The following is a 14,498-nucleotide window of genomic DNA, read 5'->3' as shown; positions in this document are numbered from 1 at the left end:
GAAAACTTATCATTTGATTTATAGATTGCTTGATTTATGGCTTTGGAATCAAGTACACTTGAATCCTGAAAGAAAGTTGATGGCATGTTCACTTCTCTGCAGTTTCAAGCAGACACTGTGTACTTGGATCATCAGTTTCTAGGCTGCAAGAGGAAATAACTTATCTGAAGGCAACGATAACCCTACACAGACGTGGCATATGGCATTCCTCTGTATAAATCCGTTTAATTTGTTTCCTTGACGCGGTATGCGAGTGTGCGTATGCACGATTGCTCACGTTTGCATCGATTTTGTGTTTGCCCAATCTCTAACACGGTGTTGCGCGCAAGTGGCATAGAAAGGTTGAGTTTGTTTGGCAATGGTTTGTGCGTTCTAAACCAGACAAAAAAAAAAAAAAAGGGTTTCGTCAAACCAGAAGCTTCTAGTGGCTACAATTACTATAATTATGATGTATTGTAACTGCTATTATAATTGCCGGCATGTAAATCGTCCTGATATCTCTACGTTCTCAAACGAACGTATCTTAAATTCATCAAACTGGATTGTGCATCTTTGACTCTAATTTTCTAATGACTAGATCTCAATACCGCACGGTGCGCCCTATAGCGAACTTGGAATTCACCAAGGCAATCTATTTTAGGATTCAATTGCCAGCAGAATTTGTCTATTTAAGCAAAAGAATGGTGCACCAAGGCATTATCCCGTTTATAGTATTCCAAAGCCGGGAAATATGCAACTATTATTAGAGTTCAAATACCGAACGTAAACAGATCCATTTTCAGTGCCATTTTGGGTACATATTGAGACTGAAGAATCATAAGTCTCGAACAGTCCAGGTTTCTAATTACTCTGCTGATTATAAAGATTGTACTGACAGAGTCATTAGACTCAAAGGGATGACGTAAGAACGTAGAATAAGCTTATGGATTATTGCTTGTTATTTAAAACAAGCAAACAACTTTATATATTGATTCATAAAGTAAACAATTTGTATTTGGTATCCAGAAGAGAGAGAAACTTGAATCTGCAGAAAAAGATTCCTTAAAGGAATCAATTAATCGTCATAAATGTGGAATGCAAAGTTATTTGAGTAGCATGATCACAAGAAATTAGTATAAAGTCACGACAATTCACCAGAATGCTCTCTAATTTATAGAATTTTCCTTTCAATTCTATCTTCTTCTCTTTCTCTTCCTCTTTCTCTTCAGAATGTATACACACTCTTTGCTACACTGTTGTACACTGTGTCTCTTTGTCACTATTTTTATCTTAACTTTCAATTCCCTACGCTTGACTCTCTCCTCACGGTCGCGGTTCAAGCGTGTGCTTCATCAAAACTAGCCTCCATTGTCCAGCTCTTGGTTCAAGATTTATCGTTTCTAATTGACCACTAGGAAGACGTTTTTAATATTTCCAAGACACCAAATTCCTCGTTCGAATAAGGAATTCACGCTGTCCGAAATTGTTTCAGCAACCTAACATCTTTATTTTCATCCTTGAGAGTTTTGATCCTATTACTTTGGTTCAGGACACGTTTAAACCAAAGATCTTTCTGTGAGTATCGCCCTAATTTTTTAATACCATTGTAACTGGACTTTGGCGGTGAAAATAAAATCCAATGGAACGATCCATTCGATGTCCATTGCGTTTACTTTTAGAAGAGGTCAACTGATCAGAAGTAAGATGCGAAGATAATTCTACTTTTAGAAATCTGTTGTTTGGTGTTTAGAATCAGCTTATCTAAGTGCAGGTGTAATCTAGTAGTACCCTCCGAGTCTGTGAGATGAGAAATAGACTCGTGCAGTCAGATTCGTTCTTATTGAGAAAGAATCGAGTTGTTACGATGATACGTAGTGAAGCAAAGAATTCCTGATTATTTTTATTTTGGTCCCTCTGAATATTCCCACGGCTTTTAGCCAGAATAAATAGGTACGCACAGTAAATATAGATGCGCGCATGTACGCTTGGCGGTAGAGCCATGCCCCAGAACGCAATCATTTAAGTCTGAATTCGGGTGAAATGCAACCAGGTCCACGACGAAGAGAACAACCCATCGATGTATGTACACGAGACATATACATATATACAACTACACGAACATCACACGATTAGAGAAAATCCTACAGAGCTGTACACCCAAATTATCCCCGCAAGAGAACCGGGTGCCTCTCCCTGTGATGAAAGGGAGAGAGAGAAAGCACAAATATACACATCTATAGACCAACAACTGAGTAATCATAAAGCTCTACCAAAGCTACCAAAAATGAGAAAAGTATATATATATATATATATATATATATATATATACACGTATATTTACTGTGTGTATATATGTATATATACATATATAGAGAGAGAGAGAGGAAAGGACAATCTACATGAAAAACATATGATGTTTGACACACACAAATTGAGATAAATACAAGTATGACGTGCTTGTGTGTCGCTAGCTTGCCTCCTCGCTTCCTGATAGAACATCCTCTTCCCTATTTTTACAGCTACGAGTAATAAGAGCGTTCAAGTCGACTCTGGAAGATTTGGAGGAGCGTCGCTCTGTCCATAGTTTACACAGCTTACACAGTATGCGCAGCTCACGCAGCCACACTGGGCCCCGACCACTATCTGACTTCACATACATTGACGAAGACCCGACAAACACCGCGCTGAACGCCAGCAAGGGCAATTTGCCGAACAAGACCGCCGATCAGGACCACATAGCCGCCAGGATGAACAGCTCTACGTCGCCGTTGCTGCTCAGCGTCACGGGATCGGGCAACGCATACAACCATCATCATAATACCACCATAAACACCACCAATGACAATAGATCCTCGTCCAATAGTGCCCTAAATCAGGCCCAACAACCCAACCATACGCAGATGCAGAGTAACAACAACAGCAACACAGGAAACTCCCTGCTTCTCAGCTCCAATAATCTGGCCCTCCCTGAATTGACGAAGCTCGTGCATGAAACCAGCATTTAAAAGGCAGCTTTGCGTGTCACCACTGTACATCCACCAAATTCTACCCTTTTCTCTCGTCATTATTATTACTCTCACTTCACCCTCTTGTTTCTTTCCTCTATCACATAGTCACGAATCGTTCTTTCATTTATACTCTTTTTGTATTTCCATTTCAACCCTCTCTTTCTCTTACTCTATGTTTTAAATAGCAGTCAGAATACTGTCCTCGGTTCTAGACCATCTGCCAATTTTGATTCTTGCCCGAACCACTGTTTCGTGGCAAGACACGTTCATGGGTTTTCTTCTATCGTACAGCTACTTACCTGTGGTAGTCGTTTAAAATGATAATCAATAAGCGGGTCGTAGATTTTCATTCATGATCTTTCGATGGCTGGTAGCTTCAAAGGACTAGCAAATTAACTTCCACCTACCATTGTTAAACTTCTTTTCTATATATGTCGCCTTTTTTCTTCCTTTTTCTACTTCTTACAAGTACAATTCATAGAATCGTCGTGCGGGTTTTGTTGTCTATTTTATAGATATTTTATCTATCTATTCTCTGTGTCTACGTTGGAAGCCATAAGGTATTAACTCCTTGTCAGTTGTGGACTGACTCGTAGTGGACTTTTCTTATTCTCTGCATTTTACTGTCCCTTCTCTTGCATCGAAAGTACTTTAACTTGTTCTCAAGATTTTATGTTTTTTTAAAGTTAGGTTTTTCATATTTCATCATAATTTTTATTCTAGCTCTCACAAGTGATTGCTTTTTATCCGAGAGACCACTGGATACTCCATAGTACCTTCATTCCTGCTGTCTTCTTTCCAAGGAAGAGCGTTTTTATTCCAAGACATGATCTATCCTCTTCTTCTTTCTTTTTTTCTACTTTTTTCTCCTACGGAGTTAGAACGAAATGCTCCTTTTATTAAAGATGTTCGAAACAGTCAGGCGTCGCTTCTTTCGAATTCTGGGAGAAAGAGAGAGCTGCAAGTACTTAAGGTTCGTTTTGAAAACAGAGGCCTGTTCAGCCTGTCCGTCCGAGCTTCTTCACGAGGCGGCCCAATTCACCTGCTCTAGAAACGTTTGTTCAGCCTCTTTCATATTCTTCCTTAGGAAACCGAGCACAGAAAACGAGACAAACAATTTACGTTCGATCATAGTCATTATTCTACTTTAACATCGATCAAAATGAAACTTCAGAAATTAAAAATTGCTTGAGATTCCTCCATTTAATAGAAATTATGATTAGTTTATAAATTAAACTATATTAAATATTTTAATTGATTTTCGGAAGATATATTTATTGTATAAATAAATGTATATATATGTATAAAAAAGAAATAATGTAAGATGGAGGAATCTGGAACTTACTATTCATGCGTTTAATGTTCTCTTCATCCTTCTCTTGTACACTTTCGCTCATTTTTTTGTGCGTAAAACTTCGTGTGTTTTATTTGAAGCATTTTTTAAGTTCAATGTGCAACAGACAATGCCTGATAATAATCCACTAAAATGTTAGACTGGCTGCCTACTGTCTGCGTGCACGTCGGTCCGGCTTAAATGTTTGCTTGCTTGACTAATATGTCTCTTCGCACACCATTCATTCGTCATTTACATTACTCTATTCGCTTACTTAACTTTCATGGAACTCGATTCAAACATATCAGAACAGTTTTCATCCATTTCTGTCAGTAGAAGCAATTCCATTTGATTTTCATAAGAATATTACTTTATGTATTATAAAATACTCTGTCAGGGTGAGTCAAAAGATGCATTGGTCTCTTTTGGAATCTTCCCAAAGACTGTTGTTTTAACAGAAAATGTACTTATCTTTTTTCCAGAAGCCTGTATATATAGAGACCATTATTGTCTATCGTAAAAACGAGCTTCTATAATCAGAGAAAAATTGATAGCTGTTTTATTCATTTCATTCTGTTTTAAGGATCAATTAGGAAGCATAACACATCATCGAGACCTAACACATTTGACTTATTCATCGTCATTATCTAGTGTTCATTTAGGAATATCGTACAGGGTGTTTATAAAGTCTGTGTTCTTTCATACCATATATTAATCTTTTGCACAATTATCAGGAATCCTATTGTCTGTGTCTGTTCGATTCCACTGTGAAATGTAGCTAAGAAAGCTACGTCCAGAATTATTAAATCAGTGTCATCTGTCGAGCTTGATGGTACATGATGATATTGATATCGTACTATACTCAAATAAATTGGAGATTAAAGCAACGTGAAATTCTTAGAATTTAATGAAATAAAGTCTCCGATGAGATTTTGAGCAGAGTATAATATAAAATTAAATAAAGACAAATTATATAGATGGAAAAAGCTGTATTTGCAAGGATAATTCAAGGACTTTAAAGACATTAAATTAAGTTTTTAATTGACAAATATACTCATAATTCTGTTATTAAGCAATTTATATGGTATTTTAATTAATAATCCATCAAAATGATAAACATTCAAAAGATTCAAGGATTTCAGCAGTAGATCAAGACTCCATAAACACTCTGTACAAACTGCAGTACTTCACTTTCGCATCTGAGGGGAATCTTTCTGTAGCTCGGTTTCTCTAGAACCTGGGTCTTCGTGAGTCACTCAAACAGGTTTTCAAATACGTGGGACAATGTCAGAGCGCGGTAAATCAAGAAAACAGAGCTAGCAATCATGAGACAATCGATTTATAGGCCGCCATAGTCCGTCAATAGAATCACGAAGAGCATGATTCATTTCTTTTCTCAACTCAAAAGCACAAAGGACCCACCGAGAAGCAATCAATGGAACGACGATGGCAAAAGGAAGTACTTAATCGTGAGATCGGATCTCGTCGCTGTCCTCTTCTCCCTCCTAGCTTCTTCTCTTATTCAGAAGCATGATAAAATCTTGATTCATCTATTTTGGAACATGGATAGCTGGACAATTGAAAAGATTCAAAGTTGTAAGTTTTTAATTCATGACAAGAAAGTATTTAAATATATATTTTGTATTACGTTTTTATAAATTCTAATTTATTTTGATTTTTATGTTATAAAACATTGGAAGATTATTGTGCTATAAGACGGAAGAAAGTGAAAAGTTATAAGGAAGTTCTAAAAGGAGGGATCAAGGTTTCATTCAGGAATTGTATCATAAGCTATGAGTAACATGATCGGCAGGGATCAGAATTTCTTTTGCGCTCGGATAGCGAACGAGAAACGAGGCAAACTTACTTTTTAATCCGATTCAGATCGACGGATAGAGTCATATAGTCAGTTTATCTATTCCATTTTGTAATCTCTTAAAACGTTTCGCGCACCAGGTGTGTGTCAATGTGAAACACATCGACTTAAAAGCCGATATCCACTGCCAGGATTGCGAGAGAAACGAAAAATGAAGCAGAAAAACCAAGGGAAAAAAGAAAGAAAGAGAAATATGATATTAATATTTCGTGAAAGAGCTGTAAAAGCGAGAAAGGAGAAAACAACTACTCAGCGTTAGGTCTTCTCTCCTGGTTGCGATGATGAGTCATAACATTACCGATCAAAAGTAACCACGTTACTGGTGGATAGTTTAGAAAAATCCTTCTCGTAAAACTACCTAGTTTAAATTCCAGTTACGTTGGTGAAATACCAGATTATTCTGTACATAGTATTCTATTGCAACTAAACTCTGCTGGACTACTGGTTCTATAAAACGTGTTTCTGGTACTATTTTAACTACCCATGCATAGAGTGGGACGTTGGAAGAAGTTAAAGACTTGAAAAACTCGAATCTGAAAGCTTGAATTTTAATGCATCGCAGTGTGCTATCAATTCATCGATAACTATACAAAAAGTTCACACGAACTGCGATACATTAAAATGTTAAATAAAATCTCTTTTATAAGAAATATACATACATATATATTGTACGGTTATATCGAACGTTTTATTCTAACCGCTGTACATAAATCTGCCTCTTTTATGCTGGTTTTATTTTCACATGATCATCTGTCTCATTGATACATGGAACAGAAAGATCTACTTTTTTCATGGGGCATATTCGAGTTCTTCTAGAAAAGAAGGTTCAACTTCCAAGTGTTCCAATTGTGGAGTTCAAGTTGTCTTGTTCTTATCTCTTATCCATTTCTATGTTAGGGTTCTCTGTCGTGATTCACCTGTTTGATTCGGGCAAGAAATCACTGCACATTAAATACATACACAGATTAAAGAAAGTCTGTGACACGTCGTTGTGAAAAAAGAAAGGAACAGACGAACTTTGGTGTATTTGCAAATCATCATTATCAAGAGATTATCTGTCTAATGCAGATTACAAATGTTTTTATGGAAATAACGATGAGAGAAAATATGTTGCAATCGGGAGAAGACGTTCAGTTTTACGTAATGACGGATTAAAATTATTTTATTATACGGAAATGATGAAAATGATTGACTACCAATTATAACGATACACGTAGAGAATATAATATATATATATATATATTAATTTTTAATTAATTATTATTAGCAACTATTATTATTATTATTATTGTTATTATATAAAATAAAGTTTAAGACACGTTATCCGAATGTTATATTTGATTGAAACCAGTCAGCAGAGGGTGCATGAACATTCTTAGGTATATCTTTAGTATATTGGATTTTCTCTTCTTTCTTTTATGTTGCAAAAAATGATGTGTATTACGGTCGTTTTCACTGTGATATTAAACCTCTGCATTCACATTCTTTATACAAAATGTGTGAGTATTTTTAATGCGACAAATTTGTTCTATATCTGATTAAATATAACATAAAAGATGTTGGAGTACATGTACATACATACTGCGCCATAAAGTTTTATTCTATTTGATAGCACATAAATACTCAGTGTTATATAAGTTCTCTTTAAATTATTTCTTACCTTGAAGAGAATTTTCTTTGCGATCCAGTATTCAATATAGGAAATAAGCGGAGAGACAAATGAAGCTGTAAGATTTCTTTAAGTTCTTGTATACGAGTGATACTTGGGAGTTTCATTCCAAGAAAATTTCAAAAAAGAAAAAGAAAGGATTATGACAATGATAGACTATTAAGTAAAATATAATGAAATAATAGTTATTATTAAGAAAATAACAAGTTAAAATAGTTAGCGTAATTGTAAATATTGTGAAATTAATTTAACTAAACTATTGCAGAGGATTAATTATTCGATTTTATAGTTCATTAATCCCTCTACTGAACGGAGAAAATAAGAGCGCGCGTTATAGAAGTCCGTTTCTCGATTCGCGTCCTTATAAATGGAAAAAACAAATCTGCACAATGACTTGGTGAATAAAAGTAAATACTTATTCTTAAAGGCAACCGATGCTGGTCCATGTGCATTTTTCTATGAAAATCTTTCTCCTATGTGGATTATTTTCTATTCAATTATTATATATATATCTATAACTACTTACTCTTCAAGCGATGCCATAATATTTCTATTTTTTTACTCGCTATAGCCAAACTTCTATATGTCTTTTCATATTATTGTCAGCATAACAGAAAGTATTAGGAGTCTTATCAGAATCAGAAGGAACACTGTGAAAGAGACTTCGATGAAAGTATTGTTGACCGCGATAGAGAAACTTTTTTATTTTGTTCACTTCTTATTGGTATTATAACTTACACTGTATCTGCTTGCACTTTGAAAAACTCTACAACTCAACGTGAGTCCACTTTGCCTATATCAAGCATTGTTTTTGATCTGAATTTTTCAGACCAAAGAAATATGATAGTCTGCATTCTGATTAACTTCTTAGGCACTGCATTTCCTTAACTATCTCATTGTATGAGAAATCAAGGATGAATGTAGAGAAATTAAGAGAATTTGATGCGAAGACGAGTGCCTGAAAAGGTTGCGTTTTATTAAGTATAAGATGAGAAAATTATTTAAGATTGTCCACTGTATGCTCACACTAAAAAAAGCATTTCTGTGGTTTCTATGCATTGCTTGCGTTAAACCGTATTCTGCTGCACGAACACACGATGTTCCTTCACGGTCGAGGAAATGAAAAGTGCAAAGTACTCAGCTGCTTCTAATGTCCATTTTCTCCTCAAAGATTTTTCTCAACGATAGAAAAAAAAATAAGTTTGCGAGCCTGTCAAAGCAGGCTCATCTAATGAAAATAAATTTCTGCTTTCTCCGTCTGATATAATAACATATATTTTTCCCAATTGTCAATCTCTCTATTTGCATTGAAAAAATAATGGTTGTATCACCAGTACTATGTGAAGCTTCGAAACAAATGCATTTCCGGAAAGGTACTCAAGAGCACTATTTCCGGCTGTGAACCAAGGCACATCAGCTTTCACTTTATTCTGTTTTTCCTCACGCTCACCTAACATTTCTATTCGTATGTTTCGTAAGTCACCACTCTCGCTCGCAAATCGATTTATTTTACGGGGATTCCAGAGCCTGATTTTATTTTCAAAGGCCGTACTAATGCTTTTGCACTTTGTAATACAGTAAAAAGAAGAAAAATCAGTCGATGGAATCCTGCACAGTAGATCAGTTATTAAACGTATCACTAATAAGATACGTCTAATTAATTCTATCCTAGAGTTCTCAAATGTTGGTTCTTCAAGGTCATTTTCGAGTAGTCACCCCCCACTTTTATGGCGTAACATGTAACTGAGCCACTTGCGGTGTAAAATTCCCTAGGAAGGAGAGAAATACCTTTGTTTCAGAGTGTGAGCACTAAATTAAAGTAACGGTGTCAAAACTTTATTCGCAAGTTGACCGTTACAGTTCTTTTGAAAAATTATATCTTATAAGAATTATATATTATAATGATACAGGAATTTGTTATACATAAATATATCTGAGGCATCCCCAGATTTTACAGCTAAACCTTGTCAGTACTCTCTATGGATATAATCAAACAAAGGATGTTACATAAATATAAATCATTTGAAGGTATATTTAGAAATCCTGCTACTGATGGACAGCACTGTTATCGAGGTTACTCTTCGATGGCCTTAAGACACTAATGTACATGAACTCTAATATAGAATATTTGGTTGAATGTTTTGGGACATACCGAATTTGTGATCTTTTTTCACAACATATGATAAGCTTTTGGCGAGTAGAATTAAAAAACTTCAGTTCTAAGACGGGGATATTATTGTTTTGAGAGATATACAAACAAAATCCTGATTGATAGAGGTAACAGTAGTTAGTTAAACTGGATAAAGTAATTCTAGACTACGGTTAGTGGCATGCGCGTAAACTTAACAGATATACAATCTCAATTTTTTTCCAAAAATGGAGCTCTATATGAATAACTCATAATGATGTAACTAATATTTTTAAATTCTACTCACCAAAAAGTATGATACGTTATTAAAAAAGTGACAAATTTGATGCACTCCAAAACGAAGTTAAATTTAATATTTCGCTGCGGTCCATCTGACTACTCCTTACTACTAGCTGGTACTGTGCCAGTCATTGATTATTCTACCGTAGACTACTTTGTTAGTGAACGTCACGGTGTTCTATATGCAACTAAACACGCGATACTCTACTGGGATGCATACAACTAGATGCGCAGTACTTTACTATGTTTGAGATTGAGTCTCTACGGAACTTTCTAAACTCTAATCTCGGATTTATTCTACTCGCTCATTGTCCTAGACTTTCACCATTTCGTGATGCTATTCAGAAGATACTCTATTATTATTACTTCATGTAATAAAGATCATTGTTGTATATGCGTGACTTTGCAACTCACCGGGTAGGTCTCGAGAAGTTCGAAGTGCAGAGATAAATGGAACCTATGAAATTCGTCTCTCACTGGGCTAATTAATTAATTTGACACTGTAATAGGAATCGTTCTTCGTAGGATTTTCACCTGTTACGTTAATATCAACATACAATGGGACAAGGAAAATACATACATTGCTAGGCATTTCTTACAACAGTTTTCGTTTGGAAATGATAAATGGAAAACATATCGTACGAGGGTGTATATCTTCAAGGATATTATATCTTACGTTGCATGTATGAGCTATTCTCGGTTTCCACTTTTAAATCTCTGTTATCTTTTTTATTTCCTTTTTCCATATACTTCGTGCGATCGAGTGCCGCGAGTTTTACACATCCAATAATATTCACGCGAATAACATATACATAATGATTATACATAACCAGCAGGTTACCACTTTTATGTGTACTTCTTTCTCAATAGTTATCGATGATCAGGCACTTTTTAGCTTCACTATCTCTAAATATCTGTTTCTGTTGTAAATACTCCTTACAAAACACCAAACAAAGTAGTTTCTAAAATAGTAAATTGGTATCCTGGAGGCCAGTTCAATCGTTTCTCGCATAATCTGCTAAACAAAATCTCCATGAGGGATGGTAACTATAAATATAGCTTTGGATTTATTCCTAGGGAAATTTCAAAGAGATAATTTCATCAGTTAAAAGGTGCCTATAGGCAGAGAACGTGGTGTTATTCAATACCGGGAAAAAGGTTCAGGAATGTTAAAAAAGAATTACTTTTTTTAGTACACCGATATTTCGAGAAATGGTGTACTGTTAAGTGCATTAACTGCTCGTTGTATCCAGTTATAACCATGATATTATCCTTTACTCTTGAAGGTAATAGGTGGCGAGTTGCAGGAACGTTTGATACCAGTACCCTACAGCAAGAGTTCGACAGACCAAGCTGTAAGCGCTCCTCTCTGCTCTATCTTTCACACTTTCGCTAGATCTTTATCTTATTTCTATCTGTCTGTCTGTCTGTCTGTCTGTAACTGTCTACTGTAACTGTTTTTACTCTATGTTCACACACATATACATATAACATATACATGCAGGCATACCTTTACACAGACATACACACATACAGAATTTCTATCTCTGTCTAATACTATCTCTGTCTCTCTGTTTCTTTCACACGCTTTTCGTTTTACACGCCTTCTTTCTACCCCTTTTGTCTTCTATTTTTATTTTATAAGTTGGTAGTGCTAATCTTTCCTAGCCTTTTCATTTTCCTTCTGACTCGATCTAAAATAAATAAAATTTTATTAATTACAAGATTTCTTTCACTATCTTTAAAAGAAATGTGATAAAAGTTACCAGAAATCTTAAGCAATGGAAAGGTTAGGGATTTTTTTTTACTAGTGGTACATATCGACAGGTCCCGATTTCCCCCTTTTCTCGCTGATTTATGCGTCTGCGACATCCTCTAGTCACGTATGAATATCCCCTAATGCACACACACAGCCATAGAACACTTCTATGATAGCGCGCGCGCGCACGAGCTATTGTTTGTCCGCTTCTGTTTCTCAAACTATTTCTCTTTCTTTGTGGATCTCGACACCTGGTGACGTTTGATTAGAAGTTAATTTCCTTTATTTTAAATACTAGACGTTTGAAATTAGTTTTAATAGACCATGTTCTAGAACTACTTCAGTTAGATTTGTAAATAATTAGGGACGCACAGTATCCGTTTTACCAACGTAGCACTGTGTTTCTTTATCTTGGATTACAAACAACGTAGCACTTCGTTTCCATTAGTAACAACTATAAAATTATTAGTACTATATTTGTTCATTATAGTAAATATATATAGCAATAGCTTTGTTTTAAATTAACTAATGACAACTTTGTTAATCACTACGCACGTTAAATACTACTTACACGAAAAAATAATTGTTGCTAAAACTATTATCACTAAGATACTATTATAATTTTGGGGATTTCACAAAATATAGTCATATTTTGTGAAAGGAGTTCCTTCAGAGATCACCACTGGTGTCGAGAGCTTGCTATCGCTTATCGATAAATCGATAATAAAGAATTCCTCTTAACCTTTTCAGTGGCACGCTGCATTTTTGCGCTCTGTTACTTCGTATCTCACGATTTTACCCTGTTGTTTTCCATTTCTTCGAAAATTATAGAAATTGCGATAAATCAATCGGTCTTTCTCGTTTCGATAAAAGACAATATTTAATAAACCTAAAATAAAAATACAATTCATTAATATACCAAAAATAGCTACAGCTATGAACATTATTAAATTTGAAATACTACTAAATATTCTCTGGAAACAAGATCTAATAAGATCTAAAGTAATTATGAAAATGAAATAATTGAATATAATCGGAAGTTTTTCATCGAAATGAGATTCTTTGTTGCGACATTCATTGATAATGGACATAGCTCGATCGAGATCTTTCTTTTATTGCTTGACAGGGATATTTCCCCTAATTTCACAGGGCATTTGTCCGTCCTTTTGAATGGATCTGAATTAAAAATCTGCTATTTAATCAGTACCATTTGCTGCCCTGATAACCTCAAGGGCTCATCTTCTTTGTACTTCACAAACATTTTGCTGATCTTTCGGCTAACTATGCTTACATGCAAGCAAATAGTACCATACCTTTGATTGCATTTATGATACGACGTGGTTCGCGTAACTTCATTATCTCTTTTGTCGATTCTACTATTTTATTTATGGAGAATGGTCACTATGATAAGGTTGACTAAACCAATGTACTTCGATCGAATATTAACTTCAAGTATCGCTTACAATATGGCCGCGGAAGTTGGCCAATAGAAACTTACAAACGAAAGTCAATGTACTATTACATAACACATTCACATTTTTCATGATTCATACTTTTATTCACACGATCCACGTCGTGTTCGCAGGCACGTTACTAATGTTCCATGCATTACGACTATACCACGTGTTTTATAGTACATTTAATATAATTACATTCTTCCTAAGTGAACCAATTTCCGGTCGTTATGTATAGAACACAGATCCACAAATACTTTCAAATTACAGTCCCTGGCAAAGCGGTGTGCGATTTGTATGTACTCCTTTGCAATACTGGATATCTTTATTCATGCAAGTTGGCTGTCCTGTGAAGGATCCTTAAAAGTGACACTCTTTTTTTGAAAGTTTAACGCTATGATTAGCTTACAAGATAGTTTCTACAGTCGAATTATACAAAGAATTATTTTTTTCTCTGGATACTCGATACCGATCGATCGTCAAAATAGAGAAGCGAAGATTCACGTTTGTAGAGTATCAGATAGAATTTTTGTTAGCTCACATAATTCTCCAAATCAGGGTCAATTAATATTCTCTCTTTTTTTTCTTTTTTTTCTTTTTTTTTTTTTTTTTTTTTTTTTTGAACAACTTAGAATGTAATCGAGCGATATATGATTCATTTTAGTACCTCTCTGATGATCTTCAAAGACGTATCACGGTCTCTTTTTGAACTGATTGAAAGATCCTTCTTTACTTCTCTTTGCCACCATTCACCTTCTCTCTCTGTTTTGTAATAAGTTCGTACACTCTGGCTGATCTTAGCGGCACGATTGATGCGACTTCCCTCCATTTCGTCATTACTTATCAACTGTCGATAAGTTTGCGTACTTTACCAACATACCAATTCCTTCAAGCTTTTGCAACAATCAAAAAGAGACAAGAAATAATCTCCTTTTTATCTCGCTGCTACTTTTGTACCAACTTCAGAAAGGGTAAATTTAACCTTACTAACG

At 35.1% G+C, this 14,498-nt stretch overlaps 1 protein-coding gene and 1 long non-coding RNA gene across 26 annotated transcripts in view; one reads left to right on the top strand and one right to left on the bottom strand.

The window, feature by feature from the left end:
- LOC132914843 (plasma membrane calcium-transporting ATPase 3) overlaps positions 1–14,498 on the top strand; it is an 89,491-nt gene that overhangs the window by 62,490 nt on the left and 12,503 nt on the right. For 14 of the 24 annotated variants that reach the window (XM_060974288.1, XM_060974281.1, XM_060974287.1 and 11 more), the window contains one exon: positions 2,499–8,296. The exons of 5 other annotated variants lie outside the window; for them this stretch is intronic. In XM_060974288.1, coding sequence (XP_060830271.1) covers positions 2,499–2,984 — 486 coding nt within the window. In that variant the 3' untranslated portion in view covers positions 2,985–8,296. Of the gene's footprint in view, positions 1–2,498; positions 8,297–11,579; positions 11,649–14,498 lie in introns of those variants that run through there. 5 more of the 24 variants (XM_060974299.1, XM_060974296.1, XR_009659701.1 and 2 more) reach the window with 4 other exon arrangements.
- On the bottom strand, positions 9,161–13,996 carry LOC132914881 (uncharacterized). Of its 2 annotated transcripts, XR_009659704.1 has the most exons (3): positions 13,366–13,996; positions 12,060–12,941; positions 9,161–11,987 (listed from the first exon to the last, which is right to left on the bottom strand). It is a non-coding gene; the product is annotated as an uncharacterized LOC132914881 (long non-coding RNA). The 2 variants fall into 2 exon arrangements; XR_009659703.1 differs by having other exon boundaries at positions 12,060–13,996.

The sequence above is a fragment of the Bombus pascuorum genome, chromosome 15 (genome assembly GCF_905332965.1).
Source record: "Bombus pascuorum chromosome 15, iyBomPasc1.1, whole genome shotgun sequence".
Lineage (NCBI taxonomy): Eukaryota > Metazoa > Arthropoda > Insecta > Hymenoptera > Apidae > Bombus > Bombus pascuorum.
This window is presented reverse-complemented; position numbering and strand designations above follow the sequence as displayed.